At 40.8% G+C, this 16,707-nt stretch overlaps 1 protein-coding gene across 1 annotated transcript; it reads right to left on the bottom strand.

Moving 5' to 3' along the window:
- Positions 1-13: 13 nt before the first annotated feature.
- ftsj1 (FtsJ RNA 2'-O-methyltransferase 1) lies at positions 14-10,211 on the bottom strand. The gene is made up of 11 exons (XM_029651361.2): positions 10,114-10,211; positions 9,661-9,787; positions 9,393-9,462; positions 8,990-9,092; positions 8,672-8,750; positions 8,451-8,503; positions 8,291-8,344; positions 6,133-6,235; positions 5,896-5,979; positions 5,708-5,811; positions 14-712 (listed from the first exon to the last, which is right to left on the bottom strand). The coding sequence occupies exons 1-11, from the start codon at positions 10,171-10,173 to the stop codon at positions 533-535; spliced, it is 1,017 nt and encodes a 338-aa protein (XP_029507221.1). The 5' UTR covers positions 10,174-10,211; the 3' UTR covers positions 14-532.
- Between the last annotated feature and the right edge of the window lie 6,496 nt (positions 10,212-16,707).

The raw sequence follows: 16,707 nt of genomic DNA, 5'->3' as shown, positions 1-16,707 counted from the left end.
AAAAACATGGGAGTGCTGGAGCAAATGTTATTTATTTTAAAAGTAAAAACAGAAAATACAAAATAAAAACATGATAAAGGTACAACATGACAATTGAAATTGATTGGTAAAACATGTGGCAAAAATTATCTATACACAGTCTTTACGCATTCAAGGCTTTTCTGAACCAAATATCCTCTCTTTCTTTCTTTCTCTGTTTCTGCTCTATGAAATGCCAGTTCTCTCTGTTAGGGAAGACAACTATTGCCACATTCAGCAGGACTCAGTGTTCCATGGACATGGTGCTGTTCTGAACGACCAGATGAAGAATGTTGTGATTATGGTGGCCCAGAGGGTGATTGTGTATGGTGTGCTGCACAAGTTGAGATTACAAATGGTCATAACCATATTAATCAGGCCACAACCCTCCCACCAAATGGTAGCAAACATACCACAAAGACCGTTGAAGCACTGTGCGCTCCGTTGTGGGTAAATGTGTCGTTCAGTACAAACCGCCACACAACGTAGCAAAACGTTTAATAAACTGAACACACTATGACTCTTCCTGACTGGTTGAAATGTCCATATTTGAAAGGGCTTCATCCAATGGAAGAGAGGGGGAGTCCTCTTTGGCCAATAGGTTGTTCTTGCGTAGTTGACAGGCCTGCTGGTAGGGTGGGCGAATGGGGGGCTGGGTGGGGGGCATGTACTTGTATTCCTTACTGGCATCCAACTACGAAGAAAAATAATATTAAGTTTAATGTGCACAGCACAAAAGTTTCATATGAAGTAAGTCTGTCTCTGACAAACACAAATGTTGGTTGACTGAAAGTCACCCGTTCTTTCGACCAATCGATCGCTAAACATTTTTAAACCTGTATTATTCCATATACACACACCCTATGTGTTGTAATACAATCAACTAGATACATTGAGCTTGTCTGATGCTTTAAGATTAGTTTGATGCCTCAAGAGGGCGCCAGACATCTAGATAACCAGAAGATAAAAACCTTAACCTGACCCATCTATTCTCCTCCCACTCCTGCTGGCTTTCGCAGATTCTGCCATTACTCTCCTGTTGCCGGTAATAGGCTACACGGGGAGTCTGCAACCTTTCTCATGTGGAATGGTAATTTATCTTACCATTTCTACCGATCTGCGCGTGCGTGTTATGGTTTTCATATGCACATTTTTGTGAAATACCCTATAAAATGTACTTAATTTGCAAACTTTCTAAAAATAGCCTACATAAAGCCAACAAATAAAAACATAGCAGCCTGTAGATAGAAAATATCCAGAAAAAAATAAATATCCTATAAATCACATTGGCTACACATGGCCTGTCTGCAACGAACTTGAAACATTGGTATCAACTATTAATTTGGGTCCGGCCCGAAAATATGGGCCCTCAGTTTCCCACGTCAGTGAGCTCTGGACAGAAACAGCTGTAGGCGATATGCACAAGGGATTAGAAGCAGTGCTTGACTTGGGCAGGAACTCACCAGAGCTGAGTACAGCACCTCAAATTGTATACTGCTTGAGCTCCCGTTCCTCTTAAAAGAATATTATCTCAAAAGTATTGTGGCGCTCTTGCACCTAAATATAAACTGTACCAGCACCCAAAATGAGTACCGGAACCTATTTCAGTTCAAGTCCAACAATGATAAGCCTATTTTATGACGTTTCCACTGGATCAGAGCATGACAATTTTCAATTCCACACCGAGTGGTTATCGAAAGGGAGAGAGCGAGAAAGATTTGTTCAAATACATCGAGGAATTATTGTAATTCTCAATGGATGTAAAAACAGAGTTTGTTTGCTTGCTGTTTGAGGTGAATAAAACATTACTTTGAGAAACTTCACAGGACATTAGGGGTGGTGCAATAAGCAGAAATACTATCCGATCACCAATTGGACACAGGTATGCTATAGGCCTACTTCTATGCGTGCTCGTCCATCATTAAAAGAAATGAACGTAAGCAAAGTAACAAACATTGTAGATTAGAAATTATAGGAATTAACAGAAAATGTACTTCTGGTGATACATGTAATGAGGAATTGATATACACTAACAATCAAATGCAAACAATTCACACAATGAAGTTATGAAACAATGAAGGTGCACAAATTGGCAGGAGAGAGCGCAGTCTAGAGAGAGAAGTGCATTGTGCATCTGGGCGCATGGTCAATCTGACGTCTGCATTGGCCATGAAGCATTTACGGTGATATGGCCTCAGCAGAAGCCAGGGGGTTCATACTGTTGGGTTCTAGCTTGAAATATACTTATTACTGCATTGGAGCAAGACAGACAAGCATTTTGCTACACCCGCAATAACATCTACTAAACACTTGTATGTGACCAATAAAATGTTATTTCAATGTTACCATACTAGAATTTCTTGATATGTATAATGAATGTATGTATATGTTGGGGTCAATGGAGGATGGATAAGAACTAGGTATATGGAAAGTTACTTAGTATGACAAGTGGGGAGGCAGGGAGTTTACATTCTGTCAAACATGTTACTGTTAAATCTCATGGGATCCTATAGAGGAAGGCAAAGGACAACAGTCTGGTTTCAGTCACTGATAAGGTAGGACAGCCATGGATTAGGGAGGAGTGAGGAATTCGGTCCGAGGTCAGATGAAGTGAGAAGGAAACGGAGGTTCTAGCAGGAGGTGGGGCCATGACTACACCAGTGAGAGCAACCAATTAAGTTCCTGACAAGCAACAGAGATGTATTGGCTTTCTAGGTGCGCAAGGTGTTGACTCCTCCTAGTAGGAGGGTATAAATATGCTCTGCTTTTTCAGAACCTAAGAATACTTATTGCACTTCACGGAGCAGTGCAGAGCTGTTGTCAAGGAAGTGAGTTTGCGCTTATACAGGATGTACCGCCCCCACCTACTGTCAACCATGTCAATGTGGACATGTTAAAACATTTGGGAGGCGTATGGCGATGCGGTACAGAGCTCGATTTGGCCTCTGTATACCTCCGCAATTGCATCACACCCTCCATATGGAGCCTGTGACCACATTTTCAAATCAAGCATAAATTGGCTTTTAGTTTGGGCCTCCGCAATTAATTCACTGAGATGGGTGCAAATACAGTGCCTTCGGAAAGTATTCAGACCCATTAACTTTTTCCACATACGGCCTTATTCTAAAATTGATTACATCGTTTTCCCCCTCAACCTACATGCAACACCCGATAATGACAAAGCAAAAAAAGTGTATTTTTAAAATATAAATTAGCAAAAAAAATTTACTTAAATATTACATGTACATAAGTATTCAGACCCTTTACTCAGTACTATGTTAAAGGACCTTTGGCAGTGATTACAGCCTTGAATCTTCTTTGGTATGACGCTACAAGCTTGGCACACCTCTATTTGGCAGGGATGAAAACTGGTGAGGGCCAAAAAAGGTGACACTTTTTTTTGTTGCACTGAAACTGAAAAAAATCCCTGCTAGGGGGAAATGCAGGTTTTAACTAATTAAAACAAAGAATATGATCTACATGATCAGTCTCTGTGTGTAAAATAAGTGGTTAATATGAACCAAACGCACAGCTAAAGAAATTGAAAAAAGCAATCCAATGTTATTTGTTGCCTAGACTTTACTGCAAATGACACTCAAGTCTTGAGAAAAAAACAAATAAACTTGACAGTAACATTAGTGTAACACAACAAAAACAATATATTTGGGCTACACAGCACATTATTACATTGTACACTTTCTGCCTGTGGACATCTGTTCTACAATGTGCCAGCAGAGCATGATACCCGTTGGCATAATGGATCTCTTTCAGGCAGAGAGTACACCTGGCATACCCCTTTTATCCACTGTGTTGAGAAAGAGGGAACGTGTGTGGTGTTCCTTTCACCTCTATAGTGGCATACAGCTTAAGCCAAGCCCAGCTACACTTGATCCCTGAATCTACTTGTTTAACAAGCAACTCCTCATTTTCACCTAATTCTCTCATTCTGAAAATGAACCACATACTGTAGAGGGGAAACGGTTAATAGATAGTGGATAGTTCGTTAGCAGGTTAACATTTCACACAGTTTGCCAGGGTCCAGTAAGCAACTAACGCATTATAAGTTGAGGCACGCAAGGAGTCGTATACCAGTAGCAACAAATCTAATCTTATTTGTCACATACACATGTTTAGCAGAAGTTATTGTGGGTGTAGTGAAATGCTACACCCACAATAACAGTGTAGTAATATCTAACAATACACACAATCTAAAGTAAAGAAATGGAATTGAAGAATATATACATCATTTGGACGAGCAATGTCAGAGTGGCATAGACTAATCAAATTGTAGAAACATCAAGGATGATCAATGGAAACAGGATGTACCTGATTTCAAGCAAAGGGTCTGAATACTTACGTAAATAAGGTATTTCTGTCATTTATTTTGAATACATTTGCAAACATTTCTAAAAACTTGTGTTTCGCTTGGTCATCATGGGGTATTGTGTGTAGATTGAAGAAGGAAAAATATGATTGAATACATTTTAGAATAAGGCTGTAACGTAACAAAATGTGTGAAAAGTAAAGGGGTCTGAATACTTTCTGAATGCACTTTATACACAAGAGTGTGCAAAGCTGTCAAGGCAAAGAGTGGCTACTTTGAAGAATCTCAAATATATTTGTATTTGTTTAACGCTTTTTTGGTTACTGCATGATGCAACGTGTTATTTCATAGTTTTGATGTCTTCACTATTATTCTACAATATAGAACATAGTACAAAAAAAATTTCACCTGGAATGAGTAGGTGTCCAAACTTTTGACTGGTACTTGTACATACACTACCGTTCAAAAGTTTGGGGTCACTTAGAAATGTCCTTGTTTTTGAAAGAAAAGCTCATTTTCTGTCCATTAAAATAACATCAAATTGATCAGAAATACAGTGTAGACATTGTTAAAGTTGTAAATGACTATTGTAGCTGGAAACTGATGATTTTTAATGCAATATCTACATAGGCGTACAGAGGCCCATTATCAGCATCCATCACTCCTGTGTTCCAATGGCACGTTGTGTTAGCTAATCCAAGTTTCTCATTTTAAAAGGCTAATTGACCAATAGAAAACCCTTGTGCAATTATGTTAGCACAGCTGAAAACTGTTATGATTAAAGAAGCAATAAAACTGGCCTTCTTTAGACTAGTTGAGTATCTGGAGCATCAGCATTTGTGGGTTCGATTACAGGCTCAAAATGGCCAGAAAAAAAATACTTTCTTCTGAAACTCGTCAGTCTATTCTTGTTCTGAGTAATGAAGGCTATTCCATGGGAGAAATTGCCAAGAACCTGAAGATCTCGTACAACGCTGTGTACTACTCCCTTCACAGAACAGAGCACACTGGCACTAACCAGAATAGAAAGAGGAGTGGGAGGCCCCGGTGCACAACTGAGCAAGAGGACAAGTACATTAGAGGGAACAGAGAAAAGGCGACTCCGGGATGCTGGCCTTCTAGGCAGAATTCCTCTGTCCAGTGTCTGTGTTCTTTTGCCCATCCTAATCTTTTCTTATTACTGGCCAGTCTGAGATATGGCTTTTTCTTTGCAACTCTGCCTAGAAGGCCAGCATCCCAGAGTTGCCTCTTCACTGTTGACGTTGAGACTGGTGTTTTGCGGGTTAAAATTAAAATAACATAAATGTGATGTTATTTTAAAGGACAAAACAAATAAAACAGAGACATGTATCTGAATATCAATACCTGGAGAGGGTATGTCCGGTCCGAGTCAAAGGCACTCAGGTCTCCACAGGCCAAGAAAGGAACTATGATTCTGTTTGGTCCCTCCAGCTGGTTAAAATCTACATCTGAAACAGACAGAAACCAACTTGAGTACCAGTGTATATGGAGTTGAAACATGAGGAACATGGGAAACATCACTGTGTTGTTACCATATGAGTGATCCAGTAGAGGATTGGACATGTTGGGCACATATCCTACTGGAGGAGAGTAATTCTGACACATCACAAATGCCTCTGTAGAAATGAGAGAATGTAACAAACAAATATTAGACTCAAGCAGCACATCGCCTACTTAATCCTTCAACCCTTCTGTCAAAACCAGGCATTTGAATGGAAACCATCTATGATCCGGCGTGTGACCAGTGTCAGCAGTGGTCTCCAGCTCACCTATGCTGGAGTTCCTGCTGCTCCGGGGCTTAGCACAGGTCACACTACTGAAGAATATCTTAAGCTGGGAGTACAGGAGGGTCACGTCCTTCCCCCGGAATATCTACACAGTAACCACAGCATAAGATAACTTCTACATGACATAGGCTTCTTAGCTCATTTCTCTACACAATTTTAAAAAAGAAACAAAGTGCAGAGCTTGTTACATCAACACACACATACATTGTAATAGTGTTGGTATTATTCATTTTGTATTGTAGATATGTAGTAGAGGTCGACCGATAATGATTTTTCAACGCCGATACTGATTATTGGAGGACCAAAAAAGCCGTTACCGATTAATCAACCGATTTTTATATATACAGTGGGGCAAAAAAGTATTTAGTCAGACACCAATTGTGCAAGTTCTCCCACTTAAAAAGATGAGGCCTGTAATTTTCATCATAGGTACACTTCAACTATGACAGACAAAATGAGAAAAAAAATCCAGAAAAATCACATTGTGAATCACATTTAATTTCTCATTTTGTCTGTCATAGTTGAAGTGTACCTATGATGAAAATTACAGGCCTCTCATCTTTTTAAGTGGGAGAACTTGCACAATTGGTGGCTGACTAAATACTTGTTTGCCCCACTGTATTAATATATATTTGTAATAATGACAATTGCAACAATACTGAATGAACAATGAACACTTATTTTAACTTAATATAAAACATAAAATATTTTGTATCAAATAAATAATGAAACATGCTCAATTTGGTTTAAATAATGCAAAAAGAGCTTTGGAGAAGAAAGTAAAAGTGCAATATGTTCCGTGTAAAAAAGCTAATGTTTAAGTTCCTTGCTCAGAACATATGAAAGCTGGTGGTTCAATATTCCCAGTTCTTCAATATTCCCAGTTAAGAAGTTTTAGGTTGTAGTTATTATAGGAATTATGACGTGTCGACTATTTCTCTCTATACCATTTGTATTTCATATACCTTTGACTATTGGATGTTCTAATAGGCACTTTAGAATTGCCAGCCTAATCTCAGGAGTTGATAGGCTTGAAGTCATAAACAGCGCTGTGATTCAAGCATTGTTAAGAGCTGCTGGCAAATGCAGTAAAGTTTGAATGAATGCTTACGAGCCTGCTGCTGCCTACCACCGCTCAGTCAGACTGCTCTATCAAATATCAAATCAGGGACTTAATTATAATATAACAAACACAGAAATACAGGCTTTTGGTCATTAATATGGTCAAATCAGAAACTATAATTTCGAAAACAAAACATTTATACTTTCAGTGAAATACAGAACCGTTACATATTTTATCTAACGGGTGGCAACCCCAAGTCTAAATATTGCTGTTACATTGCACAACCTTCAATGTCATAATTATGTACAATTCTGGCAAATTAGTTCGCAACGAGCCAGGCGGCCAAAACTGTTGCATATACCCTGACTCTGCGTGCAATGAATGCAAGAGAAGTGACACAATTTCCCTAGTAAATATTGCCTACTAACATTTTTTGTTAAACTAAATATGCAGGTTTAAAAATATATACTTCTGTGTATTGATTTTAAGAAAGGCATGGATGTTTATGGTTAGGTACATTCGTGCAACGATTGTGCTTTTTTCTCAACTGCGCTTTGTTAAATCATCACCCGTTTGGCGCAGTAGGCTGTGATTCGATGATAAATGAACAGGCACCGCATTGATTATATGCAACGCAGGACAAGCTAGTTAACCTAGTAATATCATCAACCATGTGTAGTTAACTAGTGATGTGAAGATTGATTGTTTTTTACAAGATAAGTTTAATGCTAGTTAGCAACTTACCTTGGCTCCTTGCTGCACTCGAGTAACAGGTGGTCAGCCTGCCACGCAGTCTCCTCGTGGAATGCAATGTAATTGGCATCCAAAAATGCCGATTACCGATTGTTATGAAAACTTGAAATCGGCCCTAATTAATCAACGATGACGATTAATCGGTCGACCTCTAATATGTAGTGGTGTAATAATGTTATATGATGTACTGTTTTATCTTTTGTTTTATGTCTGATGTAAGTGCCTGAATCTGTTTGGACCCCAGGAAGAGTAACTGCTGCCTTAGCAGCAGGGATCCCTAATAAATACAAATACAAACAAGTCCTCATCCAACATACAGCCTACCTTTGCAACAAACGTTCCTCCAGGTTTCAGGACGTGTGTTGTAATGTTTAGGGCCTGAGACGGGATATTTAGAAATTGATTATAAAGGATAAACAAAGATAACTGATCAGCCATTTGGAATTCAACTCAATATTACACAGTATTGCAGTGTGATACTCACAGCCAATAGGAGCTGAGCTTGGATGTACTCATCCACATCATGGAGTCCTGTCACTATGTAGACAAGCCAGAAAATGACCAATAAGGAAAAGCCATACGCATATAGTACAATGAAGAAAACACAACAAACCCCACAGTGGCAACTAAGAGAAGAGTATGCAACTAAATGCAAGAGGACACAAACCAAACTGAAACCAGAGGGAAGAAAACTCTCACACTCACCGTCTGGGGCTCCATCACACACTACCAGGTCTGCAGGCTGTCCTTCAAAATGCCTGATTATCTCCAGGGCAGTGGAGATCTAAAAGCAATAGATATATTTGACCCGCCAGCTTTGTTGAAATAGAGTTTGAGAATCTGATCCAAATCTGTTATACAATGTCTGCATTCCAAACCAAACATTTATTATCCCCTTTGCTCTGCCCTTGATGACATGTACTTCATTCTCTGAAAGGAATCAGGCCAATACTGCAACGAATTCAGTGTTCCAGAATAGTGTGTTGGTATTATAGTTTCTCTATAACTCCATACTACAGTTACCTTGGTGATGTCCCCCTGGATCTGTGTCACCCCAGGGAGAGGAGCCATGGCCTGTAGGTCCACCGCCACTATCTTTACCTCCTCACTCTTCTCCTCCTTTCCTCTGTCAAACCGTCAGATAAACGTACAATATTAGTGTTATGCACACTATTTCTTAACACCCCATACTAATAGACGCCAACTATGCTTCAAGTAGAATTTATTTAACCTTTAATTAACTAGGCAAGTCAGCTAAGAACAAATTCTTATTCACAATGAAGGCCTACCCGGGCCAAACCCAGACGATACTGGGCCAATTGTGCGCTGCCCTATGCGACTCCCAATCACGGACAAATGTGATACAGCCTGGATTAGACCACTGCGCCACTAGGGAGCCAAGGAAAGTAAAGAGATTGAAACCAACCTGAGTTTACGGCTCAGGACTTGGCTCCAGCTGCCTGGGGCAGCACAGAGGTCGACTGCCCTTTTTACACCTGGGGAGAGAGAAATGGATGTCAATGTCATATTCAAGTGACATCAGAAATGGATGATCAAATTCATCTCCCTTTTTCCTTTGGCATAATGTTATATTTTACAATGGCCATAGCCATTAACATAAGCCATTGATGTCTGATGTTGACCTAGGATAAAACAACCATGGCCAGAAATGTTAACCCAAGGGGCTTTCTTGCCTTTGAACAGGCCAAACTCCTCATCCAGTTGCAGTAGTTTGAAGGCGCTCCTGGCCCTCCAGCCCTCCTCCTTGGCAAGACGGTAGTAGATATCCCGTTTGTCTTTGGAGGAGCGGCCCATCTTCACCTGAACAACAAAACAGATTTCAGTCACATTAGGTTAGTTAGGCCAGAGCAGTTTAGATGTCAGTAACATAAGACTAGGCCAGAGCCCTTTATTGCAACATGATAAGTCCTATTCCTTTCAGGTGAAGTTGACTTAGCTAAATTAGCCGTTAGCTAAAAGTCTAGCAATCCCAAGCTAAGTCTATTTATGGAACCGTTTGCTTAGCTTCCTGACAAGCTAGCAAACTGAAAACGTGCTAAATGTGTTCGCATTCACTTTCAGACAAACAAATATAGAAATTCAGGACTAATGTGGAAGGGAAATAGGTTTATTGTGTGCATACTCACACTTTTACTTCCTCGCTGTGCTTTACTCACGTAAACGTTGACGTTGTGAGGACCCAACATAGTTGCCTCGTTAACGCCTGTACAAAATTCTAAGCGTTAATCTTCAATCGATGGTCAAATTAGCTACTTTTTTTCTAATTACTGTACACCGTCGAAGATTAAGCTATAGAATGATATTTCCCATGTATACTGTAACTTGCTATGTGTGCTAATTTACTGCCACCACGAGAAAATGTGAGCAAAATGTCTGCACAAAAAAAAGTTATTTAATCATTGGATACTGTTATGAGGAGTACTGGTCACATAGTCAGCTATGAGCAGTATGTCTGTTACATGTATTTGAAATAGGTATTTCAATTACTTCTGAGTAGTTTGTCATTTATATTACAATGGGCTGAACTCCAATGTATTTTGTAACAAGATACTTTCGAGAGCTGTCATTTGTATTTTTTTTTTAACATTTTCACCATTTTGTCACCCTGCATTGGTATCAGAAGTCTGATGGCACTATGGTGTGATAAGACTGTCTGCTAAATGAACGAAATATACATGTATATCAGAGGAGGCTGGTGGGGGAGCTATAGAAGGACGGGCTCATTGTAATGGCTGGAATTAAATACATTAAACGTATCAAACATATGGAAACCACATGTTTGACTCTATTCCATTTATTCCATTCCAGCCATTACAATGAGCATTACAATGTCTCCTATATCTCTTCCCAACAGCCTCCCTTGATCTATATGCAAAAATGAACAATTGCAATTGCAATCAGAGTATTATTCTAATGAGCTCTGCCCCGAAGCAAGGCCAATAATAATACCCAGTATGCTTTGCAGTTAATTTTGTTAATTTTCACATATACAGTAACATTTTGGTCATTTAGCAGACACTCTTACCCAGAGTGACTTACTTCAACTAAGGTAGATAAACAACATTATAAACTATGGATGCTGATTGGCTGACAGCTGTGGTATATCACACCGTATACCACAGGTATGACAAAACATTTATTTTTACTGCTCTAATTACATTGGTAACCAGTTTATAAAGCAATAAGGCTGAGAATGTTGTTGCTGTTCTGGCCAGATACTTGCAAATCTATTTCTGTATTTTTTGTTCTTTATTTTCATACATTGATCTTTATGGTATTTTGTAATTGTATTTTATGTTGTATTTTGTCAGTTTGCCCATCCCTGAATAGTCCAACATTAGTGTTTATTTTTCAGGTGATTCAACACTATAGCTCTAGGTGGCACTAAAATCATGAAGAGAAGGCTACAAACAGTCTCTCAGAGGTAGGACACATCACCTATTACAAAACAATTAAATAACATTTGCTGTAACAAATGCAGCCATATACAACATCCAACAAAACATACAAACATACAAATACAACATATAGGCCTACAAAATATTGCCAAATTTGAAAATGAATGTGCCAAGCGATGGGAGAATCCACCAGCATAGGAATGAACCTACACAAATATTTTGGCCATTAGTTCAGATCTATGGGTTCTTGGTGCCATTATCCATTGCTTTCCAACATATTGTTTTAGCTTGGTTCAGTTAATCTGCGTAATTGATGGAAATTCGTAAATTACTGAATATATGTTAGGTTAATTTGCATTGTCATCTGGGAAATTAGTGTTTTTACCGAGGCAGCAGAGCTTTGGGCCAGCAACCGTAAGGTCGCCGGTTCGAATCCCCGAAGCCGGCAAGGTGGAAAACTCTGCTGTTTTTTCCTTGAGCAAGGCGGTAAACCCCAAACAACAATTAGGTATCCCCTTTCCCCTTACTCAAAGAAATAATCTCAGTGTTCCTTTAACTCTGATGCTGCTCTTGACCACTTGTCCATTAGGAGCCATTAATCATTACAGTCTGGCCGTGGTGTAGCCACTCTGTGAGTGTGAAAGTGCTTGGGGGCAAAACGCCCTTGGCAGACGCTCAGAATTTATCTCAGAGTCACCCCTGTCGAAGCCAAGATCTCAATACTGCAGTGCTGCTTCCTGTCAAGGAGAAGAATAATGCAAGCTTTCTCTCTTTCTGTTTGAAATGCTGATGAGAGGACTATCGCCATGCGCTGGGATTCTGCATCACTTGTAATCCTGTTTCCTTTTTCATTGTAAAGCATTTTTAGTGAGGGTTGTTATACATATGTATGAGTCTGGTACCCCGTCATCACCCCCACAGTTTATGAGAAAACCATCCATCCAAGGTGTCAGGGGCTTGCAGGGTGAAGTAAGATTTTCTTGGACCCCGTATAGGCCCGCGTTGCAGAGTGGCAGTGGCTGTTATCGAGTGGCTTCTCCCTGGTCCTGCCAGGAAATGTGCTGACCTCTGAGGGTTAGATTACCCTGCCTCCCCAGAACAGCTCCAGAGCACTTGAGTACAAGGCCCACATCGTTGCCTGCAGATCAATACGCATCGAGTTGCCTTTTTACAAGAGGTACATTACCGTAAATGTGTTTGCTTTGCAGTGATTCTGCAACCGGGGACTACATTGTTCTATAGATTAAGCCGGAATGTATCTGAGGTACCTTTTATCAATTGGACCTGATCTCTTTTATCAATTGGACCTGATGGACACTTAAGGATATAACAAATAGAGCATGATGGGATATCAAACCTAACCCATTGCTGACTTCTCTGGTGCATATGTGCTCAAAAATATGATCTGTAATCCCAGATGAGTATGACATTAAATTCAAACGTAATGGTATACCTCTGTAAATCTCCTATTTCCCTTGTTCTGAAGAGGCTCTCCTGCTGCTCTCTGCCATTAGTTAGATGTGCAGACACACAGACGTGCATCCTGAGATAGATCTACTCTACAGAGCTCTCAGTCGCGGACCAAGGCCTCTGAAGTCTGCTGGCTTTGAAGGATTGAGTGGATACCTTTTTATCATTGCTCCTGTAATAACTCCAAATCTTTTCCTCCTCTCTTGATGGCTCTATCCTCCCCGCTGAGGCAATTTAAGCATGGCCTCTTCCCAGGCTTATTATTCTCCCCTTTCCAGACTAGTTTTATATTACATCACATTAAAGAGCTAAGAATGATGGCTGGCCACAGACATTGTGTGGGAGGGTTGGGGTTGTTAAGTCCATAGGTGAAAGAGTGGATTAGTGAGAGACCAAGTGGTTAGATCAGTTAGCGAATGTTCAGATGAGTGAGTGAGTTTGTGAGTTGTTAGTCTTTAGATAAGTAATTGTGAGTTACGGTATAGGCAAGTGACTAACAAAGGTTTTGAATAACCCAAAATCTGCAAGGTAGACTTACTATGTGTATTTTTTTGTATAACTTAAGTGCACTGCAGCATTGAGCTACTGAAGGACACAGTGAAACTCTTGTCTCCTCTCTTCCATCCTCCCCATCATTGCAGACAGACAGAGGGGAAAGGAGGGGTGTTAGAGAGTTTGGGAAAGGGAGGGGTGCAGAGAGTTTTTGGAAGGAGAGAGATTGCGCAGCACTGCAGAAACTGGGGCGTTGGCTGCACATTAGGAGCGATGAAAAATAGAAACGAGGTAGAGCGAAAGAAAGAAACAAGCGAGAGCTGCAGGAACATAATATACTGTATGTTATTTTGAGAAGGCTTAGAGGACGGGCAGAAGAGAGGGAGTGTCTGTCTGTCTGGTTGGAATTTAAATAATGGATAGAGGGGAAATGAAACTAAATAGGAGAGGATAGGGAGGTTTTACCAACAGGTTATTGCACGAATGTTTATTAAAAGTTAAAAACATTGCTAACAGGGAAAGAAAATCAAATGGTGCAAATGTGTCAACGTTTGTATGAATGAGTATTACGTTATTCCGTGTTGACTTTTTTGTTAGCAAAATATATTGCTGCTTTTCAACTCAAAGTAAATAATGACCATTTCATGAGTTGCGTTTTTGAAAATTAAAGTGCTTGTGAGTGTCAGGTTTGCGTGTGTGTGTCTCTCTCTGTGTGTATGTGTGTGTGTATGTATTTGCCACTAAGGGAGTTTGAGTTTTGCCCTTAGCCCAGCACAGGGAAGCAGCTGCTTCATTCCCTATCAGGGCCAAGGAAGAAGGCTAGAGCACCAGCTCTCCCCTCTCATTTCATATGAATCAAATAAAATACAATTTTATTAGCCACATGCGCAGAATACATCAGTGAAATGCTTACTTACGAGCCCCTAACCAACAATGCAGGGGGGGGGGGCAATGCAAATAGTCTGGGTAGCCATTTGATTAGATGTTCAGGAGTGTTATGGCTTGTGGGTAGAAGCTGTTTAGAAGCCTCTTGTACCTAGACTTAGCACTCCGGTACCACTTGCCGTGCGGTAGCAGAGAGAACAATATGATTAGGGTGGCTGGAGTCTTTGACAATTTTTAGGGCCTTCCTCTGACACCGCCTGGTGTAGAGGTCCTGGATGGCAGGAAGCTTGACCCTAGTGATGTACTGGGCCATACGCACTACCCTCTGTAGTGCCTTGTGGTCGGAGGCCGAGAAGTTGCCATACCAGGCAGTGCCCTTGATGGTGCAGCTGTAGAACCTTTTGAGGATCTGAGGACCCATTCCAAATCTTTTCACGACTGTCTTGGTGTGCTTGGACCATGTTAGTTTGTTGGTGATGTGTAGACCAAGGATCTTGACGCTCTCAACCTGCTCCATTACAGCCCCGTCAATGAGAATGGGGGGGTGCTCGGTCCTCTTTTTCCTGTAGTCTACAATCATCTCCTCTGTCTTGATCACGTTGAGGGAGAGGTTGTTGTCCTGGCACCACACGGCCAGGTCTCTGACCTTCTCCCTATAGGCTGTCTCATCGTTGTCGGTGATCAAGCCTACCACTGTTGTGTCATCGGCAAACTTAATGATGGTGTTGGAGTCGTGCTTGGCCGTGCAGTCATGAGTGAACAGGAGGGGACTGAACATGCATCCCTGAGGGGCCCCTGTGTTGAGGATCAGCGTGGTGGATGTGTTGTTACCTATCCTTACCACCTGGGCGCGGCCCATCAGGAGACAAGGGTCCTGTTGCAGAGGGAGGTGTTTAGTCCCAGGGTCCTGTTGGGTTCTGAGAATATGAAAATATACCTATTCTTGTCACTGATGGAGTGCTAAGGTTTAGAGGGTCTACACCAGAAGTTAAAGGTTCTAGGAGGAAGGTACAGTGCCTTGCGAAAGTATTCGGCCCCCTTGAACTTTGCGACCTTTTGCCACATTTCAGGCTTCAAACATAAAGATATAAAACTGTATTTTTTTGTGAAGAATCAACAACGAGTGGGACACAATCATGAAGTGGAACAACATTTATTGGATATTTCAAACTTTTTTAACAAATCAAAAACTGAAAAATTGGGCGTGCAAAATTATTCAGCCCCTTTACTTTCAGTGCAGCAAACTCTCTCCAGAAGTTCAGTGAGGATCTCTGAATGATCCAATGTTGACCTAAATGACTAATGATGATAAATACAATCCACCTGTGTGTAATCAAGTCTCCGTATAAATGCACCTGCACTGTGATAGTCTCAGAGGTCCGTTAAAAGCGCAGAGAGCATCATGAAGAACAAGGAACACACCAGGCAGGTCCGAGATACTGTTGTGAAGAAGTTTAAAGCCGGATTTGGATACAAAAAGATTTCCCAAGCTTTAAACATCCCAAGGAGCACTGTGCAAGCGATAATATTGAAATGGAAGGAGTATCAGACCACTGCAAATCTACCAAGACCTGGCCGTCCCTCTAAACTTTCAGCTCATACAAGGAGAAGACTGATCAGAGATGCAGCCAAGAGGCCCATGATCACTCTGGATGAACTGCAGAGATCTACAGCTGAGGTGGGACACTCTGTCCATAGGACAAAAATCAGTCGTATATTGCACAAATCTGGCCTTTATGGAAGAGTGGCAAGAAGAAAGCCATTTCTTAAAGATATCCATAAAAAGTGTCGTTTAAAGTTTGCCACAAGCCACCTGGGAGACACACCAAACATGTGGAAGAAGGTGCTCTGGTCAGATGAAACCAAAATGGAACTTTTTGGCAACAATGCAAAACATTATGTTTGGCCTAAAAGCAACACAGCTCATCACCCTGAACACACCATCCCCACTGTCAAACATGGTGGTGGCAGCATCATGGTTTGGGCCTGCTTTTCTTCAGCAGGGACAGGGAAGATGGTTAAAATTGATGGGAAGATGGATGGAGCCAAATACAGGACCATTCTGGAAGAAAACCTGATGGAGTCTGCAAAAGACCTGAGACTGGGACGGAGATTTGTCTTCCAACAAGAAAATGATCCAAAACATAAAGCAAAATCTACAATGGAATGGTTCAAAAATAAACATATCCAGGTGTTAGAATGGCCAAGTCAAAGTCCAGACCTGAATCCAATCGAGAATCTGTGGAAAGAACTGAAAACTGCTGTTCACAAATGCTCTCCATCCAACCTCACTGAGCTCGAGCTGTTTTGCAAGGAGGAATGGGAAGAAAATTCAGTCTCTCGATGTGCAAAACTGAGACATACCCCAAGCGACTTACAGGTGTAATCGCAGCAAAAGGTGGCGCTACAAAGTATTAACTTAAGGGGGCTGAATATTTTTAAATTTCCCAGTTTTTCAGTTTTTGATATGTTAAA

The sequence above is a fragment of the Oncorhynchus nerka genome, linkage group LG4 (genome assembly GCF_034236695.1).
Source record: "Oncorhynchus nerka isolate Pitt River linkage group LG4, Oner_Uvic_2.0, whole genome shotgun sequence".
NCBI lineage: Eukaryota > Metazoa > Chordata > Actinopteri > Salmoniformes > Salmonidae > Oncorhynchus > Oncorhynchus nerka.
This window is presented reverse-complemented; position numbering and strand designations above follow the sequence as displayed.

Excerpts from the sequence above, each read along its gene's own strand:
- ftsj1 (XM_029651361.2), bottom strand. The coding sequence starts at position 10,173 with ATGTTGGGTCCTCACAACGTCAACGTTTACGTGAGTAAAGCACAGCGA. Across the intron at positions 9,093-9,392 it reads GTCCTGAGCCGTAAACTCAG|AGGAAAGGAGGAGAAGAGTG; the intron begins GTTGGTTTCAAT and ends ACGGTTTGACAG. Across the intron at positions 8,751-8,989 it reads TCCAGGGGGACATCACCAAG|ATCTCCACTGCCCTGGAGAT; the intron begins GTAACTGTAGTA and ends TATTGCTTTTAG.